This window comes from Martes martes (genome assembly GCF_963455335.1).
Source record: "Martes martes genome assembly, chromosome: 13".
Lineage (NCBI taxonomy): Eukaryota > Metazoa > Chordata > Mammalia > Carnivora > Mustelidae > Martes > Martes martes.
The window spans coordinates 11,254,289-11,280,879 of NC_137901.1; the positions used below are offsets into that span (position 1 = coordinate 11,254,289).

At 37.2% G+C, this 26,591-nt stretch overlaps 1 protein-coding gene across 1 annotated transcript in view; it reads right to left on the reverse strand.

The window, feature by feature from the left end:
* Positions 1 to 26,591, reverse strand: part of CDH7 (cadherin 7) — a gene marked incomplete at both ends in the record, with an annotated part of 107,815 nt that overhangs the window by 14,212 nt on the left and 67,012 nt on the right. Inside the window, 5 exons of the mRNA XM_080821643.1 lie at positions 6,461 to 6,712; positions 9,826 to 9,943; positions 10,570 to 10,691; positions 11,522 to 11,658; positions 24,700 to 24,953. Of these exons, the coding sequence (XP_080677769.1) occupies positions 6,461 to 6,712; positions 9,826 to 9,943; positions 10,570 to 10,691; positions 11,522 to 11,658; positions 24,700 to 24,953 (883 nt within the window). The remainder of the gene's footprint in view (positions 1 to 6,460; positions 6,713 to 9,825; positions 9,944 to 10,569; positions 10,692 to 11,521; positions 11,659 to 24,699; positions 24,954 to 26,591) is intronic.

Sequence of the window (26,591 nt, forward strand, 5' to 3'; positions counted from 1 at the left end):
TAAAATAATACTCAGCCCCTGGCTCTAAAAGCAGGAGTCTACTGGAGCAGATATACAGACAAACTAATGAAACAGGTGAGTCAGCCATGAGGGACGCTCTAGCATACAAAAGGTGCTATGGGGCACGCAGGAACAGCACCCAACCTGGACTCCGAAGAAAATCGGGGCAAAGGTGTTCGAGGCAGGAGGAGCAAGTCACGTACAAGCAGGTAAGGCAGGATGAGTCTGAGAAAGAGAAGCTCTGCAATTTGGCTGAAGGTTGAAATGGTAGGGAGCAGTTAGAGCATAGAAAATCTGTGATTTTCATCTGTAGACCACTGGAGCCATGGAAATCTTATTTTAAGCTGGTGTGTGTCACAGTCACATTTTCTTTGGAGAAACTCAGTCTGCCTGGGATGCTGGCAGATTGGATCTGGTAGAGATGGGCAACTCAGGAGAGCAATGACAGACTTGGGTCAAAATCAGGTGCGGCGTCAAGGGAGAGCATGGCACAGATTCAAGAGTCAACAAAGTAAAATTTCATATTTTGGGGGGACTGATTGGCTTAATGGAGAGGAAATCTGTGATACTTTTCTGGGGCAAGGGGAAGTTCAGTTTTGTTTGTAATGTTTTGCTGTCTCGAGACATGGAAAGCAGCATCCCTTTTGTGCAGAACTCTGGGATGGACACATTCATCCAACAGACTGCTGACATTAGAAATTTGAATAGAATTATTAAATCCTGAACAGTTTTCCTACACCCTTACCTCTCCTCCCGACTTAGTCCCTACTTTCATGTTTTTGGAGGGGAATCAATCACCCTTTACTCTTTTCTTCCATCTCCCACAGTGTGGCAGTTAGAATGATTTGATTATCAAGACAGACACAAAACTGACCTAAGCATAAAGAATATTGTGTGTACAAAGAGAACTGGTATAGCATATATTTTGGTTGTAATGAAGTATAATCTCAAATTTATCATATATAATTCTTGATGTGTTCTCTCAAGGTTGGAAGTAGTTGGAGGATACGGTAAATTAGACATTCAGAGCCAAAGAAGTAATCAACCTGCTTTGTAAAGCAGATCAAAGATTCTGCCAGCTCTAATTTGGCAGTACCTGGGCTGTGATACCCACAGATCAACAGGCACTTCCCAGAGACACACGAGTCTCTCCTATTAGAAAACACATAGGAAATGCAAATAACAAATGCCAAATTAAAAAAAGAAAAAAAAAAAAAAAGAAAACACATAGGAAAAAATACCTTATGAAGGACATTGAGCAGGCAGCCACACTTGGGTTTGGGTCCTGGCTGTGACAACTTGTAACTTTGTGCATGTTTCCTCTAATTTAGTTTTCTCATATAAAAAGTGGGCATAATACTATTTAATACCTGCCTGGAAATGCGTTGTGAGAATTAAATTAGACCATGCTCATAAAGCACTTAGCTAATGTCTAGCACTTAGCATGAGCTTATTAAATGTAATTAATTTTTACTATGCTTATATTTGTTTGAAAGAGGAACACATGTGCCACCATAAATTAGATACTTCTGTCCTTTAATATCACTAGGACTATCATTATAGATTATGATGGGGATCAATCTTGTGTTTGTCTATGTGTGCATGTGTGTGTGAGTGTGTGTGTGTGTATTAGTATTACCTATTAGTACAATAGGTATTAGTATACTTAGTATTACCTAAGAAATATATATATATATGTATGTAACATACATATATATATAATATACATATATATGTAATACTATATATATATATATATATGTAATACTATCTCTTACAGAACTAGGAAAATATTTTCCTGTTGAACATAATCATGGGTGGCCACAGTCACAGAGGAGCAAATATGATTCAGCACTCTGTGGACCAGGAAAGAAAAGTGCAAAGATGCATGACAGCGGAATGTCAAGCTGGTCACCCTGGACACACTGCAAGAACTTGAATCCCATGTAGCAAGCAGTGTTTTCCACAAATGATTTATTAAACCTGAAGCGGGGCCAGTCTAACTAATCCCAGTTGTGGCTAAAGAGCAGGGAGCTAGAGGGGATGTTATACGACATCAGTTACTTGGACCTAAAGGTCTAAATATGGAAAAACAAAACTTAATATAGTAAATTCAGTGACAATTTTAGTGTGCACATGCTAACTAAGAAACTAACAAAGAAAACAGATATAATAGTCTCTGCATCGATGTACAATATTTAATATTGAAACATTTAAAACAACTGAAATTCTGCTCATTTCTCAAAATCCACTGAAGTAATAATTTAGTGTTAGTCATTCACAAAATTTTTTTAAGATTTTATTTATTTGAGAGGGAGAGCAAAATAACTGGGGGGAGGGACAAAAGGAGAGAAAGAAACAGACTCCCTGCTTAGCGGGAAGCCTGACTACAAGGGGGCCTGGTCTAGGACCCAGAGATCATGACCTGAGTGAAAGGCAGGCACGTAACCAGCTGAGCCACTCAGGTGCCCTAGATTTGTTTTTCTCTGAAGTGTGTTCAGCTTGGTTGGAAAATAACCATATATGTTCACAATTATGAATTCAACTATGATAAACATGCAGAAAAAAATTGGTGTTGGGGTAGGGCTCAGTCTGGGGGCTCAGTTTGTTAAGCCTCTGACTCTTGATTTTTGCTCAGGTCATGATATCAGAGTCATAAGGTGGAGTCCCATGTTGGGCTCTTTGCTGAGCATGAAGCCTGCTTATGATTCTCTCCCTCTCCCTCTGCCTTTCCCCTTGCTTGCATTCTCTCTCTTTTTCAATAAATAAATAGAATCTTAAAAATTGGTGTCCCAGCAAAATATTTAGTTGAACATTAGACTACTAAAGTATCTTGCCATATACAGATGAAATGCTTCTACTTGCAAAATAATTTCATCTGATTGATAACTTTATCATGAACGTTGAATATGACCACAATCTCTCCCATTCAAGTTGTATTCAATGTAAGTAAAGGAAACTCTGGGTTCTAATTTCTGGATCATCTTTCATTTAGAGAATACAAATAAATTTGAAAGGGTGAGAACAAACTTGGGATGGGAGAAAACTCAGGAAAGGGTTCGCCCGTAAAGTTAGAAGGAAACAAAAATGAAGCTGACATGACCAGCTTCATACAACATGATTTTCCAATTTTGAGAAAGGACTACATATGAACAATTTTGAAAAAAACCACATTTTCAAGGTGTATTTTCTTTGTAGTTTAACCTAAAAACAGTGAGTGATGATAAGGAGACCTAGAATCTGATGGCATCCTGGCCATTAACTTGGTATATGAATTCCTGAAATCCTTGAACCCAGTTGTACTTCCTTTTCCCCCTCTGAAAGGTGCAGAGGTTTGGGCTAGAATTTATTTCGATGATGCCTTCCAGCATGAATATTCTGGAAACTTCAGGGCATACCTTTCTCTTACAAATAGCTTTAATTTGAAACATTACTGGAAAACAAACTTGGCATAGAGGGAAGCACCTTTTTGTAGGGGTTAAAAGCCCAAGTTTCTCCAGTTTCATCCTTAGATTGAACTAGATTCTCAAGTAGTCCCTCCCTATTTCCACCCCTTTACATTGCCCCTCCTTTTTTAAACCATTTTTTATTTTTTAATTAATTAATTAATTTTTTAAAGATTTTATTCATTTATTTGACAGAGATCACAAGCAGGCAGAGAGGCAGGCAGAGAGAGAGAGGAGGAAGCAGGCTCCCTGCTGAGCAGAGAGCCCAATGGAGGGCTCGATCCCAGGACCCTGGGATCATGACCTGAGCCGAAGGCAGAGGCTTTAACCCACTGAGCCACCCAGGCAACCCTAAACCATTTTTTAAACATTTTTTAATTTATTCATTTGGGAGAGAGAGAGAGAGAGAGAGACCATGAGCAGGGAGGAAATTGAAAAAGAGAGGGAGAAGCAGATTCCCCACTGAGCAGAGAACCTGATGTGGGACTCTATCCCAGGACCCTGAGATCACGACCTAGGCTGAAGGCAGACGCTTAACGACTAAACCACCCAGGCACCCCTACCTTGCTTTTTTCTAGCAATATTTATTTAAAGTCTAAAAAAGTTGAGTTACAAATCCTCTTATCTAGTGTCTAGGAATAAAATCCACCTCACTTCTTAAGGTAAAAAGTATGAGTCATGTGTACACTAGAAGTCATGATCCATGTGAGGCTGTGTCTCCCACCCAATCACCCCCACCCAAATACTCAGTCAGGCTGGCTTTGGCACATGTTGTGTGAAAACCCAGAGTCTGTAATTGAAGAGACAGAACTTAACGAAAATGCAAAGTCCTGATCCTCTGTTTCTAAAGACTCAGGAAATACGGCATAAAAAGACTCAATTCTAAACAGAAACATACTGATTACTGAGCCAAGTCCTCACTGAGAAATGAAAGCCACTAGTTCACAAATGAATTTCAGCACAATAGGCTCTGTTTTGACTTACGTTTTTGTAGACTTGGAGAAACTTTTAAAAATGAATAAAATATAAGACATAAACATCTTGTCCTAAGAAGTGGAAGAGATATTCCTAATCTGACATCTGTTAGAGGAAAATGCTCAAATGTAACTAAATTTTGATGAAATCCACAAAAACCTATGATCATACCCTGAGACAAATGTGTACACACACACACACACTATCACATATTCTTATATATCATATGTAAGAATGAAATCTATAAGACTCTATTTTACTTATTTTCAGGGACAGCTAGGTAAAGATTCTTAATTAGAACCATCAAGCAACCTAACTTGCAAGGAATCCTTAGGTCAATGGTAAAAGTATGTTTGTTTTTTTTTAAAGATTTTATTCATTTATTTGACAGACAGAGATCACAAGTAGGCAGAGAGGCAGGCACAGAGAGAGAGAGGAGGAAGCAGGCTCCCCGCTGAGCAGAGAGCCCGATGCGGGGCTCGATCCCAGGACCCCCGGGATCATGACCTGAGCCGAAGGCAGAGGCTTTAACCCACTGAGCCCCCCAGGTGCCCCATAAAAGTATGTTCTAACAATGAAGTAGGCTTCATTAGATAGACAACTTTAAAAGAAATCAAAGGTAATTAATTGTTGGGTATGATTAAACTGTGAGGAATACAATTTTATCTTACTCATTTGAAGTACTCCGTAATCTAAATTGTCTGTGATAACTGGCCAGGTTAAGTTCAAAAAGTCATCCCTACACCATCTGCCTTTGCAATGGTTCCATCTTTTTCAAAACTTACTCCAGTCCTTTGTATTCTATTCTAATCAGGCTTTAACTGAGAATTACTTACCAGTTCTAATGAGTTTGAGACTTTCTGCCATCTGTGTGAAGATATTAGGGGAAAAAAAAAAAAAAAGTTTTTCCTTCCTAGATTTATCTGTTTAGCTGGTTATTGAAGTCAGTCATTTCCATTTGCAGGGGTCATTTACAGTATATTAGTAACTAGGTCTTAGCTTGGTTAATAGGTTGAGAATTCACTTCATCAATAACACTTAAAAGTTACTGCATGTCTGCTATATGGTAGGCACATGATTATCTCATTTAACTTTTACAACATAGTTCTATTATTTTCCCCTTCTAGATTAAGTAGCCAGCTTTATAATGTTCCCCTGGTGAAAAGCTAGTGCATGTTAGAAGCAGTAATGAAAGTTAGGTTTACTTAACTTCATAAATCTTGTTTTTAAACATTACACAATGATGACTCACATTGCCAAATTCAGTTTTTACAAAAATATGTTATAAATGGGTTCACAAATTATAGTAGACCCTAAGAAAACACACAATATGGTCTCATATGTAATACTAAACGCTTGTTGTCCTTGATGTAAGAAGTTCTACTCTGAAAGACAATGTAGCTAAGGAATAAACCATAAACCCATTACCCAATGCCTGTGTTGGATGTCTCCCAATTTTTAAAAGGGTACTGCATAATCTCCTATAAAACTAATTCTAATATAAATTATAAATCTTATTTACCCATGCAATAAAGTAATCATGAAGAGTATAATTAAATATGTTAATTCTTGGGAAATTATAACTTATACATTCCTAAAATTATAATCTTATTTTGTGAATAATTTAAAAATCTACCTTAAATCTTTTCTGAAAAGAGGTGGGATATAAAGCGATAATTTCTGAAGTAATCACATTATCAAAACAACATAGAAAAGATTCTGGTCTAATATATCTCCTTTGTAGGGTATTTTAACACACATAGCTGCGACATGGTAAATTTGAAAAATAAAATCAAATTTAAACAGTCACTTCACTGTTGTTTGAAAAATGAAATTGATTATTTTTTCCGAGTTGTATTTTAAATATACCACTGGAAAGTGTGGCCAAGGAACACGGGTTGCTCACTGAAGGAAACACCATCGAACAGAACACTTGCACATGTTCTCAAAAAGGTACTATCGGCACAAGAAAAGAGAAGGTCACGATGTGTGGTTGGCGTGATCGCTCTCACAGCGCAAACACTGGAAACAGTACCTACCCAGTAATGTCAAGACACAGGCGAGTATGGCAATCAGGGCTCCGGTGCTGAGGCCGGCGGGTAGCACGTAGGCCTCCGCATTGCAGGTCTGAGCGATCCCATCGGCATCACAGTCGCAGACGCGGATGGTGAGAGTGTTGGTGCTGCTGAGGGAAGGCGATCCACTGTCCACGATGGAGATCGGTAGATAGTAAACAGATTGTTCTTGTCTCCGGAAGCCATTCCTCCTGGTGAGAACGGAAGCTGTATTGTCTAAGATAGAGAAAATAAATGGGTAACACCAGATTTCTGATGGACTCAGTCCTGCCAAACTTACCTGATTTAAGGGGGTGGGGAGCTGGGCGAAATAGATGAAAGGGATTAGAAACTTCTAGAAGAAACACACACACACACACACAAATTGATGTGACTTAAGTCATTTTGTTAAGTGTCTTGTCAGAGAGCTCTACTACCCAGTACTTGTTAATTTTAATACATTTTAATGTATTTACGTCATGCTACACAGTTATGACCAAAGGAAACAGATATCAAATAAAACTGAATATGAGATCAGACTTGGCAAGAGTCTGAATATGAAAATTTTTATTCATCACTTAACTGCAACTTAGTAAAACTCACATAGAGTACACTCTTTTCTCCTAAATTTCAAATCATACACTTACAAAGAGGATGATTCAAATTAAAAGGACAAATACTTTTGCAGCACCATAAGATAGCAAAAATAAAAATCCCAATCCATCCCCTCCTTGACAAGTTCCAAACCCAATACAGAAATAAGTAAAATAAGATCATCCAGCTTTATCTGAATGAAGTATACATAGATATTCAGGAAAGGAATTATTGTGTAGTTTTTTAAAAGTCCACATTGGTATATATTGTTACCCAAACCCCATGTATATAAACATTTTGTCAGTGATAAAATAGGTCATTTGTGTTTAATTTATATTCAATATTCTATTTTATCTACCATTTAATTATGAAACCTTTATCAGTGATCAATAAGTCTGTATCACATAACTGTGATTTCTATACCAGAAATAATTTTTTTGTCTACTAGCAATTTACCCAGCTACCATCTTAATTAGAGAATTTATGTGATCCTTTAAATTTACAGCAATTAAAACATGAAGAAGGAAAATAGGATCATAGTTTCACCTAGTGTACTTTAATATGTGCCTCCTTTCCAAGCCATCAAAAAGATATTCATCCAGCGTTTATCGTAAAAGAATTAACACTTCTCCAATGAAAGAGCAAGCTGAAATCTACCCCGTCCTGAGAGCACAAAACAGGAAGCTCACAGGACCCTGGAGAAAACATACAACCTTCAGTGGTAGAGGTGGCAAGAATAAAACTGTTGATTTTCAGGTTCCATCTGGTACGTTTTTCTGTAAACAAATCTTTTAAGACATGAAGTTGTGGTGTTCGTTAAAAATCTACACAGGGAGTTGTTGGAGGATATTGTTTTCAGTATGTTTCTATACACTTAATAGTAATACACACGTCTAGTTCTTTGCCTCCCAATCATTAAGATACATGTATTCACGTTTTGATACACAAAGTTTTTCAGAGCTGTTGAATTGTAATAACACGATTGGTATCAAATAGCACGCATGTATGTCCACACACACACAGGCACACTGGATTGTGGAACACATGCCTAAATGCCCAATATGTGAAAGAAAGCCCTATGTTTGGGAAGGAGATCATAAAATTCATCATGTTCTCTACACAGTTCCTAGCATGGAAGCCAATATAGGAACTGATCTTCTCCTTCTTATTACACGTTTTCCTCCAAGGTACATGCTAGGGAGCTCTGGTCTTGACTTAGGGAAATCTTTCAATTGTGCAGCAGTGGGGATGTCCCATAAATCCATACATTTTAGTGCATGTGCTGTCTAACAATCGTGGTGGTACTGGATAGGATGACACATGGGGGAAATATTCAGACTCTTCTTGGCAAGGTCATAAAATCCCCTCTCTACACTTGTGCTGGATGAATCAAAGCGCTGAGAATTGTCCCAAATATGATTAAGTCAGAGAGTCTGGGATTACCCACGTAGAGAATGCTCTTCCTTTTATATTACTAAAGGGACAAGATACTATTCTCATTTAAGCAGAGAGTGGGGTCAGGAAAACTATTATTTTCAGATTGAATTTTTGAGGTCAAAGTTGGATTTTCTGCACTAAAGAAGATGGCAGCTTCAGGCAAAAAGCACTTATAATATCCACCTTCTGAATAAGTCTTTTTAGATGAGCCAGTGTTTGACTAGAAAATCTATTTCTACAGGTTTTCTTTTCTCCTGAAACCTGATTCACATATTCAACCCAAAGGAATTACATTTTCTGTATTGGTGGGGAATACTCCTCTCTCTGTATATTTTTCAGTTGCAAATGCCCTTTTGTTAAAATAAATACCTTAAATGAAAACACCTCTGAATATATAAATTAAAAATTACAGAACAGCAGGTTCTCCTACTTTAAAAGTTCTTATAATTATCCATGTGTTGCCTATAATGAGATATATATATATCTCAATAATTATCTATATACATTTATATTTAAATATATATGCCTATGTCAGTCTATATATATTTATAAAATGTAAATATTCTGTGTGTCTCTGTGTGTGTGCATATAAATACATATTTAAGCAAAAATGTGTGTGTGTGTGTGTCTCTGTGTGTCTGTGTGTATACAAACACACACACACACACACACATATATATATATATATAAAGCAAAACCAGAATATGCTTATAGGTATTTGTAAAAATGTTTCTATAATAACACTTAGGGAACTGATAAGAGAGTTCACTTTTAAAGCAGAGAAATGAATTTAGGGTGACAGGAAATTCTTTTGTTCTTTTCTTTTAACTTCCCTGCATCAGGAATATATCTTTTAATTATATGCATGGATTACTTCTATTTTTTATTAAAAATAAAAATATAACTGATGCTACTATTGAAAATATTAAGTCAAAGTTGATTTAGGTTGATATCAAACAGGAAATACCAATTATTTTCCTAATGTCTCAAGTTATACCTATGTAGTACAGTCTTATTAACGAATTTAGCTGGCTCTCAAAGGTCTAGAAGAAAAGTCAGAGAGAGATGGATCTGGCTTCTCCCCTATTTGGATTTAGGCCTGAAATGATTTAACTAGCAGCTGCTTCTTCATGACAGCAAATCCATAGATAAAAATTACTTGAGGGGCTCATTGCCCTTTAATTAATGTCCTTGCTAGTGTGTGTGTGTGTGTGTGTGTGTGTGTGTGTGTCCATAATCAGCATTCCTGAGCAAGAAAAAGTAGTTGCTTAGAGAGTCTGTACCTGCTGCCTCCACTGGTGATAATAAGAATACCCTACCTTTGTTATCTTTCAATGAAAAGTTGTGGTTATTTGTTGCATCAGTTGTCAAGCTGAAATAAAACTGGTGTCCATTGGATGGCTCATCTTTATCCACAGCACTGATCTTCTGGATAACCTAGGATGGAGAATTAAAAAGCATGAAAGCATGTTGCTGTGCCCTGCTGTTTTGTGTGACAGGACAGAGCAATTTTATACCTCCTGGGGGGGAAGGACCAGATGTACTAATATGAACCCAATCTAAAAAGGGCTCTGAAAAACCAGTCATGTCCCTTTGAAATTTCACGTTTGCATTTACTTTTGTGAACCTGAGAAATAAGCTGTACCAGCCCAGTACATACCACAAAACACCAAACAAAATGGATGAGTAGAACAAGCCACACCAAGATTAAACCATACTTAGTTCTTAGAAGTTCGAGGTACATAAGTCCTGCTGTGTAAAACGGGGGACAGTCCAATCAAGCATCATATGCTAGATTTTTCCTTAAAGGAGTCGAAGCCCTCCACCGTTTACCATGGCTTTCACAATGTTTACCTTTCTTCCTGAGAAATTTCATCAGCCCAATTAAACCAGAATTTTAAAGTTCCTTCAATATTAGTTTATGCTACACATCAAAGTGTTAGTTTTGCTGAGATGTGCTGATTACATTTTATCTTAAAACTGGCAGAATTTCAAAGGTAACTGCTGCTGGATATTTTTAAAGAAATCACAAGCTAGGAGTCTGGTGTGCGGAAAGCTCTTACCTGCCCTGGCTGGGCATTTTCACACACAGTGGTTTCATAGTCCATAGCAAATTCGGGGGCATTGTCATTGATGTCAAGTATAGTAATGGCCACATAGCCTCTTCCGACTTGAGATGGATTCTCTAATAAAGAGGAAAATTTGTCTTATCATTTACTCTGAGAGTAAAGCTATTATTCCATTGCCATTTTCCTCAAGCAACTCCTATTAAAAACAATTAGACTCAGCCGAAATGGTTTGCCTCTCTGAATCATGATTCTAATAAGAAAATGACCAAACCATAAATGAAATCTAGAAACGTAACACTAAAGACTTCAAAGGGAGCAACGGAAAATTTGATCCAAACGTCATACGTATGTATAGTACATGTGTGTCTTTATTTGAGTCCCTGATGAGAAAATCATTGAAAAGAGGACTAATAAACCATGACTTTCAATATTCTTTGAGGCTAGAGTACAAACTGGTATGACTATACACATATATACATATTATCCATGTACATATACTATATAGAGAGATAATATGCATAACATATCATTATGCATCCCTCTTTCAATATTTTTCTTATCAGGGGCTAAAATTAGTTCAATATCAATATGTATATATGTGTATATTGGTTAGGGATCAAGTTATTACTTTTTGTAAGCTACTGGACTAACTATACCAGCATAAACGCGGCTTATGAAATAAAACTATGAAACAATAGGGAGCTCCCTGAAGGTAACTCAGGCCCGTTATTTTATAGCAATCTCTTTTCATTAACTCTGTGAGTATTAGCAAATAAAGTTAAGGAATATAAATACATTTTACAGCTTGAAATTAGGGATTTTCAAGATTTTGATCAATTCAGATAGGCACGTAATAGAACTCAAGCGGAAATTACCACCTCATGACAGCCCATCCTGTACTCTCAATGTCCTCCGTCCTAATTTAATGTTCAACCTTACAACTTACGGCTCTCCATCGCAAGAACTGTGATATTATGAACAGCATTTGTCTCTCGATCCAAAGATTTGGCAGTTGTAATAACTCCACTGTTGGCATCAATATTAAAGTATCTCTCCAAGTCTGTGTTTCTGTCAATTGAATACCTAATTGAACATTAAAAAAAGAAAGAAAAAAAAAACCTTCAATATTTGTTTGATTACAGTTTGCTAAATTTATTTCATTAATTGCATAGCCAACCACCAAATCCTGCTGATTCCACAATCTGTCATATTAGTAACATAAATACATGCTTAGTTTAAAATTTCACCAATGTTATACTCGGTTCGTAACTGCTTGTCAGTAAACTTTTTGCTTTTCTGTCAGTAACAAATAAACACCCTAGTATAGTTATCTTCACAGTGGATTGTTGCACTAATAAACTTCAAATTGATTTTATTATTATTTTGACTCCCCGAAATCATTTACAATGGATTTAGTAGCCCTTGTCACGTTCATAGGTCCCTCTAAAATGAAACAGATATAGGCATCTTGCCCATTCACATACACTTAGCAACATCTTTTGTCTTGACAACACCAGCCTGACCTTAATCCCCCTAACTTTTAAAAAAATCTCTCATTCAGGATCTTGACTGGGGTTCCATAGATACGTTTCAAGGTAGAACCCCTAAAATTACATGAATATTTTGGTGTAGAGAAGCATTTTCTCAAAATATCTGCTATCCAAATACTAGTGAAAAAATGACTGCTCCACCTATATTCTAATTCCATGATGCTGTTATTTGTTCCATACACAAAATTCATCCACCTCCAATTAATGACTATTTCAAAACACCACACCCTCACCCCCAGTGGTTCTAGTTGAGTGAAGGAATCTTATTTAAAAACAAACAAAAGAACAGATAAGCAAACACACACCCAATTTAAGAATGTATTTTCTGTTTCCATAGTTCTCCAACAACTATCATTAAATAGAATCATCTACTTCTAGTCTGCTGTATTATAAAATTCTAGACACAGCAAACATAGCAAGGAAAGAGGAGGTATCAGAAAATATTAGAAAATTAGCCATAAACCAACAAATACTGTCTTTGTCCAGCAATAGGTGTTTAGGTGTTGAGAGTATTAGGAACTTATTTTCTGATGTTTCTACTTTCTTGATGGCACATGAAATAAGATTATCAGCTGAGGGAGCAAAGAAGAGAAGACAGTTTGAGAAGGAGGGAGAAGTCATTTATCAGAAGGGACAGAAATATATATATATATATATAAATACACACACGTACACAGACTAAGGGATGTATAATGGGATGGCTAAGCATTGTGAATTGCCAATTTGCATTTTATGTTCATCAGTTCAATGTGAGACCAGTCATCCTGCCTATCTGTCTTGTTCTGCTGTCATCCATGTGTTTGAAGGTGCACAAAGAGCATAGGGTTGGATTTGACTAGTCATGGACAATGGCAAGGGGGGGGTACCGATGATAGGGGCATGTACACAGGAGTGATAATAATGAAGGCCCATGGTATAGAAGTTCATAAGGAAGAGTTAAGGAAATAAGGAGAAATAGACTGATATTGAGAAGATTCTGATAGCATCAGGTTGCAGAACTGCTGGAGTGAGAGGTGGTGGACAGGGAATGAGATCCTTGAGGTAAATTTTCAGTAGTAGCGTATGTTTGATGACTGACAAGTCAAGAGTATGTTTTTAAAAACCTATGACTAAATCTGGGGCACCTGGGTGGCTCAGTGGGTTAAGCCTCCGCCTTGGGCTCAGGTCATGATTCCAGGGTCCTGGGATCGAGCCCCGCATCGGGCTCTCTGCTCAGTGGGGAGCCTGCTTCCCCTCCTCTCTCTCTGCCTCCCTCTCTGCTTACTTGTGATCTCTCTCTCTCTGTGTCAAACAAAACAAAACAAAACAAAACAAAAAAACCTATGACTAAATCAAGGCAGAAGAACAGATCACTAGAGTCCAGAAGACCAAGAAAGTGAAAGATCAACATGTTTAATGAGTCATTGGTATAATCCAATCAGTTACCAATCACCATGTCAGGAGTTATTATGGGAAGGAATAAAATGATCCTGGAACTAAAATCTTCAATAAATTAATGTGATAACTGTATATTTCGTGGTTGATAGCAACATGGAAGATTCTGATGATGCATTCCATGGAAGAGTTGAGGGTTTTGAAGGAAAAACAAAATTAAATTGTTTGAAATGATAATGGCAGTACGAACAAAACGTACTCACACTTCTAAGATCTGTGGTATACAGGGTATGAGAAAAATAAATCAATCTTACTTGAGTTCCTCTATACCCTCTTCGTTTCCATCCCTCTATTATAGCTGAAGTGTTTTTATTTGTATCAAAATCAAACTTATTCTGCACATCCCATCTGCTCCGACCTTTTCAAAATGTTTTTCCTTGGAATAAGATCTTTTCCACTGTACGTTATTTGAATTGAAAGCAAGGATGTCTTCTACTTTAAAAAACAAATTTCCTCATGTGTGTCTAGTTCCTTGTTGGCATTTATATCATCAAATCCATTGCTCACCTCTCCATTCTTTTCTTACTCTCTCATTCAAATATACTACGATTGACCACTGACTCCTCCTTAAAACATAGTCTCCATTTGCCTTTATCAGTACCACATAGTCTCTGTGTTCTTCCTCCACCACTGCAAACTCTTTACAGTCACCTAGGCTGGTTCACGTTCCTCTTCATAACTTCTGTTTACATAAACTCTCTGAAAACTCTCCTGTGCGGTCCTCCTCTCTTCTTATATAAAAATGCTTTCCCTCTGAAATTTATACGGTCCCATAGCTTAAGTAACCTATACTTTTGATTGCTCCCAAATCTACATAAAAGTTCCTTGGCCACCAGACTTATTTATTGAATTACATGCTTAATATCACCGCATGGTTATACAACATGAACTGAAATGTAGAATGTCCCAACTGAAGTTATAACTCCTGCGGTCTCTCAAACCTTTCCCTTCCCCACTCTTTCCAAGTAAATGATACCACCAATCACTTGACTGCTCAAACCAATAATCTAGAATTGGTTGGTGGCTTGTTTTACTTTCTTTTGCGTCCCGTTTCTCCGAAAACTCCCAATGACCACACATTGTAGCCCAGATCTTGCATCATTTTATTCCTTATCAACATACGTAGGAAAAAACCAACAAATTGGTCTCCTAGAAATTACAAAGGGAGTCAGAGCATTTGTAGGGATAGAATAAGCTGTTGGTTTGAGAAGAGATGGGAGATTTGGCAAGGACATGGAGGACACAAACTGTCTAGAACATTCTGGATGGTGGCTATGCTTCTTAATCCCAAGGACTTGGGGTCACCCAGAATTAAAGGAGTTCCCAATTTTCTACGAGTCCCTCTAGAAATACAAAAAACTAGATCTTATATATGAGGCATTCACTACTATATAAAGTTACCTGAGAAAAACAATCCCTCAGTCAAGAAAAATAAAGAAAATATGGGTACTCTTTAGAGTCAGAGGTACCCCATGTCTCACAGGAGGGCTGACAGAGCTAAAAGAAAAGTAAGACTCTAAAGAAGTTGGACGAGCACATTCTTTGTACTTCTGTACCCACTGGCCTTGGCACTGAGATGTTTGATGGCCTGAGTCAACTAGAGGCTTAGCAGAAAGGAAGAGGACTGATGTTTCTCTAATCACATGCCAGAGTGAACATTAGTGCATCTTCTGGTGCTGTTAGTGGTGTGTGGACTCACAACAATCCCTCCAGTTTCTGCAAATTACAGCCTAAGAAAAACTTGTTTATATGTGTGTGTGTGTGTGTGTGTGTGTATACACACACACACATAGACATACATACATATATATGTTATATATATATATATATATAACACACACATATATGTGTTATATATATACACATACATATATATGTATACATATGTATACATACATATGTATACATATGTATACATACATACATACATACATATATATATATATATAACACACACATATATGTGTTATATATATACACATACATATATATGTATACATATATATGTATGTGTATATATATAACACATATATGTGTGTGTTATATATATATATATATATATATGTATGTATGTATGTATGTTGGAGTAAGCAACTAGAGAGCTCACCTCTGTATTTTTGTCACTACAGTATTAAAGCTTCCGGTCTACCCATTTACTAGTCAGACAGATGAAAATCTCAGTATCGAGCCTCAATCCTTTTCCTGAGAGCTACAAAGTGCTCTAGATACCTGCAGCATCTTCAGCTCAAAGTCAATCTCAGTGTATCTGAAAGCCGATGGATCAGCCTTTCCCCCAGTCTAACCCTCCTTCAGAACTTTCCCATTTTCAGAAGGACTTGAGCATTAAAGCACAGTTTGCATTTTTAACCGCATCCTCAACTATGAAAGGTCATGCGTGACAAAGACTTCCTTATTTACGTATCTCATATTCATTTGCCCTTAATTCTTATTACTAGAACCTGCTTTTGTTTAGAGGCAGCATGTATTCAGCTGAACAACTCTATTTGCTAGTCTCCTATGTAGATGTGGTATTGGGGTCCTGACAGTGAAGTTGTAGCAAATGAGATGAAAGTTGTTGAGTCAAGCATCACTGAAAAACTCCTGAAACGATAGGACAGAGCTGCTAATTCAGCCGGCGTTTGTTTCTGCCCCTTCCCCTCTGTCTCACCTGGGACGTGAACACAATGGGAAGGGGTCCAAAAGCCATCTTGTAAATATGAGGTGATGAGAGCTTGATATGAGAAGCCAAGGCCCTCGATGACATTATACTGCCAAATTGTCAGTCCTTGGGTGTATAGCTCCAGACTTCTCATTAGTAAGTCATCAGTGTTAAGCTTTGTTGCTACTAGCCAAGCACAATTTCTAACGAGGGCAAGCAGGTACTATTATTATGGTATTTCAGTACTGGATACTAAAGTTTCACAGTTGGTTGTTGATGGAGCCAAGATTCAGAACCGGCATCTGAGCCATCCTTCCATTATATACCACATTGCCTATAAGTAAGCTTTTAGTCCCTGCCACTTACGACTCTACAAGTCAGCTTCTTTCTACTTTTTCCCAATGCTCTCCTATCTAACTAAAACTGTAAGTCAAACTGATGTTTTAACTGATGAATGTAAAGGTAATGTGTATCTTCATTTCTTATGCCTCTCTTCATCTTGGGTCCTCCTATACTCCATTTTTTCTCCTTTCCAATTATTTCGGTTCTGTGTTCCTTGAAGATACTCCTCTAGCATTGAGGCAGCAAGCCCTTCTAATTACATTAAGAAAAAAAAAAAAAGTTCTTTTCTTTACTATTTTTTTTTTTTTTTAAATACTCAGGGAGTCTCCGAGGTCCTGAATATGGGGTAGGCACAGAGGGGTTGTCCTGTCTTCTCTAACTCATCCCCATCTTTCCCATCTTTGAATGCCCTTAGAGCCTTACACCTGAGACTTAATTGCCATCCTGGGGAACTGTACTCCTGCCTAAGATCAGAGACCCTCAGGCCTCAGAGGGTCTTTGCTTGTGCAGAAGAATGAATCATTCAGAATGTGGTTGGTTTATTTCCGAGGAAAAGGAAGGCTCATGGGACAGGTTCCTGCCACACATCATTTTGAAGAAAATGGGTAACGGTTTTAGAAAGAAAGCCTAAGAATAGTATCAGAAGCATAAAGATTTAAACCAAAAAGCTAAGATTTATAAATTTTTATCAGCCTAACAGTTTTCTTCACCCTTATCCATGCACCTCCCCCACAGCCCCCACAGTATCAAGCTTCTCTTATATCACACCAGTAATAATTTTGGAAAATATCATAATGTATTATGATGTGATGTGACTATGGGACCCCAGGATTTGAAGTCAGGAGATTCTAGGATAATAGCACCAAGCCTGCTCTGACTACCTGTGGGAACTCCCAGTCACTTAATCCTTCAGCTCAAGTTTATTAATCAGTAAAGTGAGTTGTAATAGAGATCTACAAAATTTTCTATGTGTCTGATCTTAGTGATTACCCTCCATTATCACAGATAGTCACTGCATATTTTTGTAACTGTAATTTCCCTAGGATCAAACCAAAAATTAGGGCACTTAGTACAGAGAAATCAAGGATGTACCCATAGTATATTGCCAAGGGAAAAAAAAAAATTCTTAGTCAAAGGAAAATCTCTAAAGTTTAGTTCATTAAAGCCATTCTGTTTTAAAAATAAAACACGTATAATCCATAATTGGCCTTTCTTGGTTTGTAGAAAGAATACAGGCTGTCACTAAAATTCTTTAATGTTTAATGTAGTGAACAGTTGGAGGACATATATTTGGATCTCCTTGTTCCTCAGATCTTACAACTTTTTAAAAAATATATTTTATTTTAATTTAAACTAAAAACAAAAACTAAAATGAAAACAACTTACAAATTATGCCTTTTTAAGAAACCTGGCAGTATATAGGATCTGTGGGCTTTGCGCTCACTGCTACAAACCACAGCGTAGGAATGAAAGGACAAAATTTATAGCCACGACCTGGCCCCTAACCTACTATACTTATTTGAGCTTTCCAGTCACCATTTATATTCTTCTGTGTCTTTAGCTGCAAAATGAGAAGGCTTTACGAGATGGTTTCTCATTTCCAGATTTAATATTAGATTTTTTTAAAATAGGTTTTTGTATACAATATCTCCTACAGCTAGATGACAAGAGGGCTGGGACCACATCTTACATGTCTGTAGATGCTCAGTGTTCTGTACACCGACCATAAAACGGATTCCTTAATAAGCACCTATTATCATCATTGCTGCTGTTCCGTAAGCTATGGAGATCGATCAAAATATCAAAGTGCTCTTCCCAAGTAGCATTCTTAGTGCCCAGCTATCGATATGCATGTCAATCCTCTGAAATAGGACCTCTGGGTGAGTGAGCCACATTAACACGAATGCATCACCGCTACTCCCCAAAGGGCAAGAGGTAATGTGACAAATACACATTGACAAATCTAAACAATAGAAATAGCTCAATGATTTGAAACCTTAATCTCTTAAGAAATGTGCGTGCGTGTGTGTGTGTGTGTGTGTGTGTGTGGTGGTGGTGGTGGTGGTGGTGGTGTTGTCATTGCAAGGAGTAGAAAGGTACCGACAGAGACCTTGGTAAAATCCTGGAACCATATTTTCTAACTGTATGACGGGGGTGGAGGGGGGCAGATTTATTATAACAGAGGGATGCCAATGCTTGCCTTGTAGGACTTTAACAAGAAACTTCTTCAAAATAAACTACTGAGTTCAGTACTTCGTGACGCCACCGTTCACATCCTCACCCCTCTCTGATAATGGCATCTCAATATTCCGTTGGCAATGTAAACCTTCCCAATCTCATGCAATCTTGATGGTACTCACCACCAAGATGCCCAGAACTTCCTGGGTAAGAGACGGGACACACGTCCTAAGACAGGCCAAAAAACTTTCCAAGAAACCGTGAACCTTAAACAGAGGGCCACGAGAAAAGAAAAGGGTTGGCATGGGTTCGTCCCACTGCCGCATGCTCCAAAGATTATTTGCTCATTCTTGCTGCTCATATTTATAGAAAAACCTCATACTTATTTAAAAAAAAAAAAAACCCTCTCTTTCCTGAGGACCAGCTATTCAATTTTTCCTTTAACTCTGTGAGCTATCCCCAATTATTTCAAAAAAATTCCTTTTCCTTTTTTTCGGTTACCAAGGCCAATTTCTGTTATTGTAACTGAAGAATGCGAACAGCACAGTTTAAGGTAAATACAGCCCCTTAATCTTCCACCTCATGTACAGTTCCCACAGACTCACACCACAAACATTACGGATTTTATATTCTTCTATTCATCACGCTTTTCAATAAGCATTTTAAATGTAGAAAATACTTCAAGGGACAAATCAAGAGAAAAGGAATCTTCAATAAATTCACTTTACCCGGAGTCTTCAAAAAAGCTAACTCAGAAGACCTTTGCTTGAGCAGAGTTGTAATTCCAGAATATAACAAAAGGTGGAAAAACGGATCAAATAGCTTAGGAATTTCCTACTTAACACATTTAAAAAATTACCTCTGGATATTAACATTAACATTACTGTAACAAAAAACACATTTTAAAAAAAATTCACCATACCTGAACAGAGATATTTATATTTTTTTCATTTTTAGTGATAGTTACATTAAATTGGGCAGCATTTTGAAATGGATTATAGCTCATGTCTTCCTGATGGAATCAATTTCTGCTATTGTTCACATGAACCACTATTTTTCTCTATGTTACTGGCTAAGTTTCTTAGAAAATCAAATAGTAACAAGTAGCAAATAATTTAGATTAAAATAATAGGTACAAATGTATGCATGCATACCAGCTCCTTCAAAAACTACACACTGAATTATTCAAACATCCAAATGTGTTCTTACTAGTCACACTACATAATGTAATATCTGATACTATTTTATCACCTTTGATCTGAGAACATACAATACCAGGAGTGCCAAAAAAGCCTGCAGGTAAGTATTATTATTGTGGTATCCTTGAGCATAAATACAAATGTAGTTCTGTATTTAAATTGCTGGAAATGCTGAAAATAATCCCCATTAATTTTTATGAAACCCTCTTCACATCTGATCTTATTTGTAGTAATATCATGTTTCAATTCATTGGCTATTTTTAGCATAGGGATTTTGGGCTTGTGCTGTCTATGGAAGTCAATCTGCTGATTTCATAAAACAGCACTAGACTCTTAGGCTATAACTAAATAAAACATAAACAGACTTTGCATAATGTTTTCTTGGTTTGTCCAAATCGTGCCACCCCTCAAAGCCCTGTTTATGCTCTCTCTCCTTCAAATGAAGCCTCCTGTCCAGTGAGCTCGGAGTGATTGCAATTTATCTCCCAACTGGCCATGTTATAGTTCTGACACTTTCTCCCCTCACTGTGTTTAACTTTTCTGGGATCTTATGTCTTCAAGCAGATTGCAAGTTCCTTGAGGTCAGAGGACATGTTTTATTCATCTCTGTTTTGCCCGTCAATATTCTCCGCAGCACTGGGCCCAAAGCAGGTTCTTAATAAATGTGTGGTGTTGCACTGCTCCGTCTCCCAGCGCTGACACGAGGAATGAGGAGTGCTCGAGACTCCAGGCTGCTCCCACCGTGTCTGTCCTCACTGGTGAGAAACACAGGTGGGAGCGTTCTACCATTCAGAAAGACCATCAAAATCATCAACAGAACATGACCCGTCCTTCGAAGTTCAATAGATAAGCCCTGATGTTGGGTATTATTTGGGGTAAATATTTACATGAAACATGAAGCAACTACGAAAACATAAATAAAGGTAGCCCAAAGACTGCTAGACCTCAATTACTTACTTCTGCTTTTGAAAGAGCCTCTTCTTCTCCTTCCCCCACCCCCTCCCTCCCCCCGCTAAGTAATCTCAACTACCATCTAATTTCTACTTTTGGCTTCCAGTTTCTATATGGGAAGAGGAAGATAATGTATATATGACATGGTGGGGGATGTAACACACCTGGATGCTAGACAAGCTATCGTGAAGATATAACAGTTCACAATGGTGTTATATTCTGGCTAAGCACTGGGCTCTGAGTTCGTTTAATCTTTCCACCTACTGCTACTATGCTTCTCGGTGGCCAAAATGCTTTATGGTGACATCGGTGCCTCAGTCCTCTTTTAAAGGAAGGGCAGAAGCACAGAGAAGAGTTACTCATCGCTTTGGCTGGCATCAAAAGCAGGTAAAAATAAAAAGTGCTGAGCAAGGCAGAGATCCTATGAGAAAAGGATCTCAGTTTTGCCTTGCTGGAGGAAAGTAAATGTATTTCTTTCCAGAATTCTGGTCTCTCACTCCACATATTGGTAAATATTCCAATTATAAATAGCATATGCTCGATTTTAATATTATACTACCAAAAAAGTCAATAAATTTAAATATCACTTATCCAACTTCCTATCCTGGTTTACAATTCAAATACTATTGGCCTAATTTTAAGCCATTACAATGAAACAAATACTACTTTTCCATTCCTCTAAGAATCCCAATATTTCTAAAGGTGTGAGCACAAAGCTCACAACCCTAAGACTCTGTGGGTTCTTTCTCAATCTGGAAATTCATTTATCCTAGGATCTCAGCAGACCATGTCCCCTTCCCATCCACCAGCATTTGTTGAAGGAGGGCTTACATTTTGATAGGTACTTGAATGCCCAATGCAAACACATATTTGTATCCATTAAACTATATAATATCATCTATATTTTGGAATATATGTGAATACAAAACACAATACAGATCGCCAATACAGTTGCTTGTAAAGTATGCCTCCTTTCACTGACTTACTGACCTTGAAACAAAAATGGGATGAAACCCAATAAACCATAATAATAGCAATGCACAATGATAATACTTTCTAATATTTAAGTCATGATTCTCACTTTAAAATCATTAGTTATTTTCCCTTTATCATTTAATTTTCAAAAAACAGGATAAATCAGGGATAGGGTTTGCCTTTCCTTTTTACTGGGCAGACAGAAACTTAGCTGGCTAAGGGGCATCCCCTAGGTCACTCGGCAAATAGCAGTGTTGAGAAAAGAGAACCAGTCTTCTAGAAAATGTGCAGGCATGCATATCTACTCACCAAACTACAAGATGAGGAACCTGACCTCCTAAATAATATCACAAATAAATAGGAAAGGAGAAATATATCAAAGATAAACCCAGGGGAAAAAAAAAATCAGCCATGAATGAGTGACCTTAAAAAAATAGTATAAAAATGTTTCAAGAATACAAGTAGTAAATATTAAGTCATGAAATTAATTAAAAAAACAAAAAGAATATATATACACACACACCAACAATATGTTAGTCCCTTTGAACAAAGGTTGTACCTCTTTAATTGTGAGATTTAGGCTCAAAAACTGATATAATGGGGCGCCTGGGTGGCTCAGTGGGTTAAACCTCTGCCTTCTGCTCGGGTGATGATCCCAGGGTCCTGGGATCGAGCCCCGCATCGGGCTCTCTGTTCAGCGGGGAGCCTGCTTCCTCCTCTCTCTCTCTCTCTGCCTGCCTCTCTGCCTACTTGTGCTCTCTGTCTGTCAAATAAATAATAAACAAAATCTTTAAAAAAATTGTTTAAAAATCTGATATAAGTTAGTACTAACTTGAACTTTTCAGGTCACCTTCATTAGCATTAAGAAAATGAAAATGAGGTAAAAATAAATCATTGGCCAGCTTCTTTCATTGAGGAAAGCCACAGAGATCTTTACCTCCAAAATCAAGAGAGTTCACTTCTGACCCTTCCATCTCTGTGCATCAGGGAGGAGACCTGGAGGCCACTTCATCTCTAACTCAAGGCACTTAGCTGCTTGGTCCTACTCTTCCTTCCTCCCCACATTATTATGTAATGTTGCATTGTTGCAAATAAAGTACTACAAAAAGCGAAACATTTATGTCAGAGGCTTTCATAGGATGATACACAGGAAATGGGTAAAGGAAAAAGAAGAAACAAGATTTCTTATCTTCTCTCATTCAAGTACTGAATTATGTTATGTATCAGTGTCTCCTTTTTTTATATCCCCAATTTCATGAAAGAATTCTTTCTCCCCATGAAATTAAATGATTTAAGCAGAAGTCAGACTATTCCCAGTAGCTGATCTAGGCGTACAATCACGTTGTGTCTGATCATAAGGGGAGGAGACTTACGTGTTTCAGTAAGAGATGTGATGCTGTAACAAAACCCAAATTCAAGTGTTTGCAAGTCAGCAAGACTCGCTGGATGGAGCTGAGCTTAAGTCAGGAAACTGTTTGGACAATGAAGGCTGGGCTATGACAGGGAGAAGGGGAAGGCGTGTTCTCTCTGGTACATTTGTGACTTTCAAATGTTCTATCACACGGAAGCTTATATTCTTAGGAATAATTTATGATCACTGTGCTAAAAATAATATAGCCATCCATATAACCTGAATTTATCATATAGATAGGGAAATGATGAGTATGACTTCATTTTTGAACAATTATTTTATGCAAATTCTTCATAGACTACAATACTAATGTCAGACAAAAGATAAGCAAAGCAGGGCAGTTATATATGCCTAAATAAGTTTATTATTTATAATAAAAGATTATGCTTTTCTTAACTAAGAATTATTGTCTAAATTACAAATAGTTTTCGTAACGTTTTGTTGTCAATGTCCAAACTTAGCTCAGAAGTTACCTCAAAAGCACTTAGCATTGCCAGATAGCAGTTAAATCTAAAAAGCTGTGGTTAGCTTATAATTGAATATATCTGAATATAAAACATCCACTGATTTTTGTACTTTATTAGAGTTTGTAATCAAAATCCAAAATGTCCCATTAAAAGTTTTACTTATGAGTGCAAATTAAGACACGTAATACAAAGTGATTTCAAGCATATTCTCTGTAGACTATTCACCTGAAAAAGATGTCTCATATGCACACACATACTAACACACACATACGCAAAAACATTCATGTCGATATCACGTTGTACATTAGAAGTAAAACTGAAAGTGTGAAACTGCTGTGGTATTCTAAAGTGCTTACCTATCATCTTTCTGTTGGTCGTAAAGAGATCGGTTGCTTAGAACCATGTGTCTAGTCTTGGTGCAGGACTACTGATAAGACATTTGAAAAATAGTCCTTATATATAGATACAGCATTATTTGTTTTTTTGTAAGTGGAAATAATAAACTTAAAAAATATGCTATCCAAATAGGCCAGTATGTAAAAAATATGATTTGTTTAAAAGTTAATCCCTAATGTTAATTGTTTATAAAATTAGCTTTTTCGTATATGTCTGTATCTTACAACTAGGACATGCATCACTTCATCTTTGAACACAGTTGGCTTTGAAAGAGCTCAGGATAATTGGTTCAATAGGAACATCAGCTATGGCTTGTGGATGATAATGAGTGCCTAAGAATATCGCTACATAATAATGGCCTTGGATAATCAGGTGAAACATTTTTAAATTAGTAAAATGTCGAGTTGTTCTGATTCTGTTTCACTTCCGCTGCTATGGCTCAATACAGAGACAAAACTGGTCTTCATTTGCTATGAATCAAAAGCATCATAATATAGAAACTTGAGTTGTGAATAAAGCACATTGTTGCAAACTGCCAGAAAGAAGAGAAATGAGCTTTTACCTCACAGGGCTGTTGGAAGAATCTGGGTCATGAGCTGCTACAGTGCCAATGATATTTCCAACTTGGGTAGCTTCTGACACCTCCATGGGGTACAAAGGTGAGGAAAACACGGGGGGCTCGTCCACATCCTCCACAATTATCTTCACCGTTGTCGTGTCGCTGAATGGTCCCAGGCTTAGAAAGCGAGGGTCGGCATCTTTGTTTGCAGCTTCTATCCGGAGCGTGTAACTTGTTTTGGCTTCAAAATCCAGGTCCTGTAAAGAAAGTTATTAGGGAAATTAAATTACCAATTAAATAGTCAGCTAAGCAGAGCCTTTCCATTTATGAATGCCAATAAGCATAGAAAGGACTCCGCCATGAAAATGCACCATCAGCATTCACAAATAATAAATAATAATGCCAATCAGAATCCTTGCTGCTTTTCTGGCTCATAGACAATGGTAAGTGCTTTGGAGCTAACTTAATCCACTCTGCCGCCGTGCATTGCATGGGCAAATGCAAGTCTTTAGAATATTATTTGAAAGACAACTGATAAGATTGAAAACTCTTTCCAACAGGGACATCAATATAATATCCTTCAACCATGTAATTTAACTGCACTATCCAGGGGTGTGCATTAAAAAGAAAGAAAAATATAACTTTCCACTGGATTTCTCATTTAAAAGGTCATCTTTATTGATTTCAGGGACTCCATTACAATCCTGAGCTGTGAGGTGATCCAAGGCAGCCACACAGTCTAGGTGTGATATTGAGTGTTGTGCCATCTGAAAACACAGCCAGTTCTCGAAGAAACACCCATTGTTTCTTTCTCCACAATTCCTCTACCAGTATACACTGTGTCTCTGTTTGTGTCTGATGGCTGAGAGTTACACTCCAAAATCTCAGTCCTGCAACTTTCTAAGACGATTAGCATGCCAACACTTAACTCAAAAATAGTGACCCCAGTTAAACCATTTGGTAGCTTTAAAAAGTTGTAAGGGCAATTAAATGTTGTCCTAGGAAAGCACCATCTGTGAAAAAAAAAAAAAGAATTACATACACAATATGCTGAAGTTGTTTGTGACAATAAAAATGCCTCTCTTTTTCAAGGAAGAGAAGAGAAAGAGAAACACTTTCTCTATTTGCAAATAAAGAGTCACAGATTTTTATGACTTTCAAGCTCAATCTCACCACTGAAAAACTGTCCCCAAATATTCCTTGCATTCAAGGAGATAAAACAAACATATCCTTTTTTTAAAAAGTAAAGAAATGGACCGAAATGCTGCCAAATATAAAGCATGGTTTACTTAATTGTAATTTTTACCTAATGGTTGCATAGCAAAAATATATTAGGGAAAAATGGCTAAAATGTAATGTTGAGAATTGGAATCCAACTTCATCTCATGTGCATGGGCAGGTGTGTGCATGTATGTGGGAAAGCATATATTCCAAGCCATCCCCAAAGGTGTGATGCTGACTAAAATAAACAATGTAGTCGTATAAATAGAAAACAGGATATATAGATACACATACTATATGTATATATACACTGCATGTATGTCTATCTGACAAGCAGGATATATATCTGTACTGTTTATACATAAAACATAACATGTACACGCAGAAAACCACGTACATACAAAATAAATATAGATATGTGTGTGTTTGCAGCTATATGTTACATAAAACGTTTCCATGGTTCATCTCTGGTTAATACTGAGGGGGAAATATATAAATCAATACTCAAAAATAGGTTTATAATATCCAGATCAGGGAGCACTTACTGAAATTTTTACTGGCTTCACATCTGTCTCATCCAATAGACTGTAAGCTCCAGACTGTTTTGTTAATTACTAGCATTCCCAGGGCCCATTATGAATTCAGTACATAGAAGGGGGCTCAATAAATTCTTG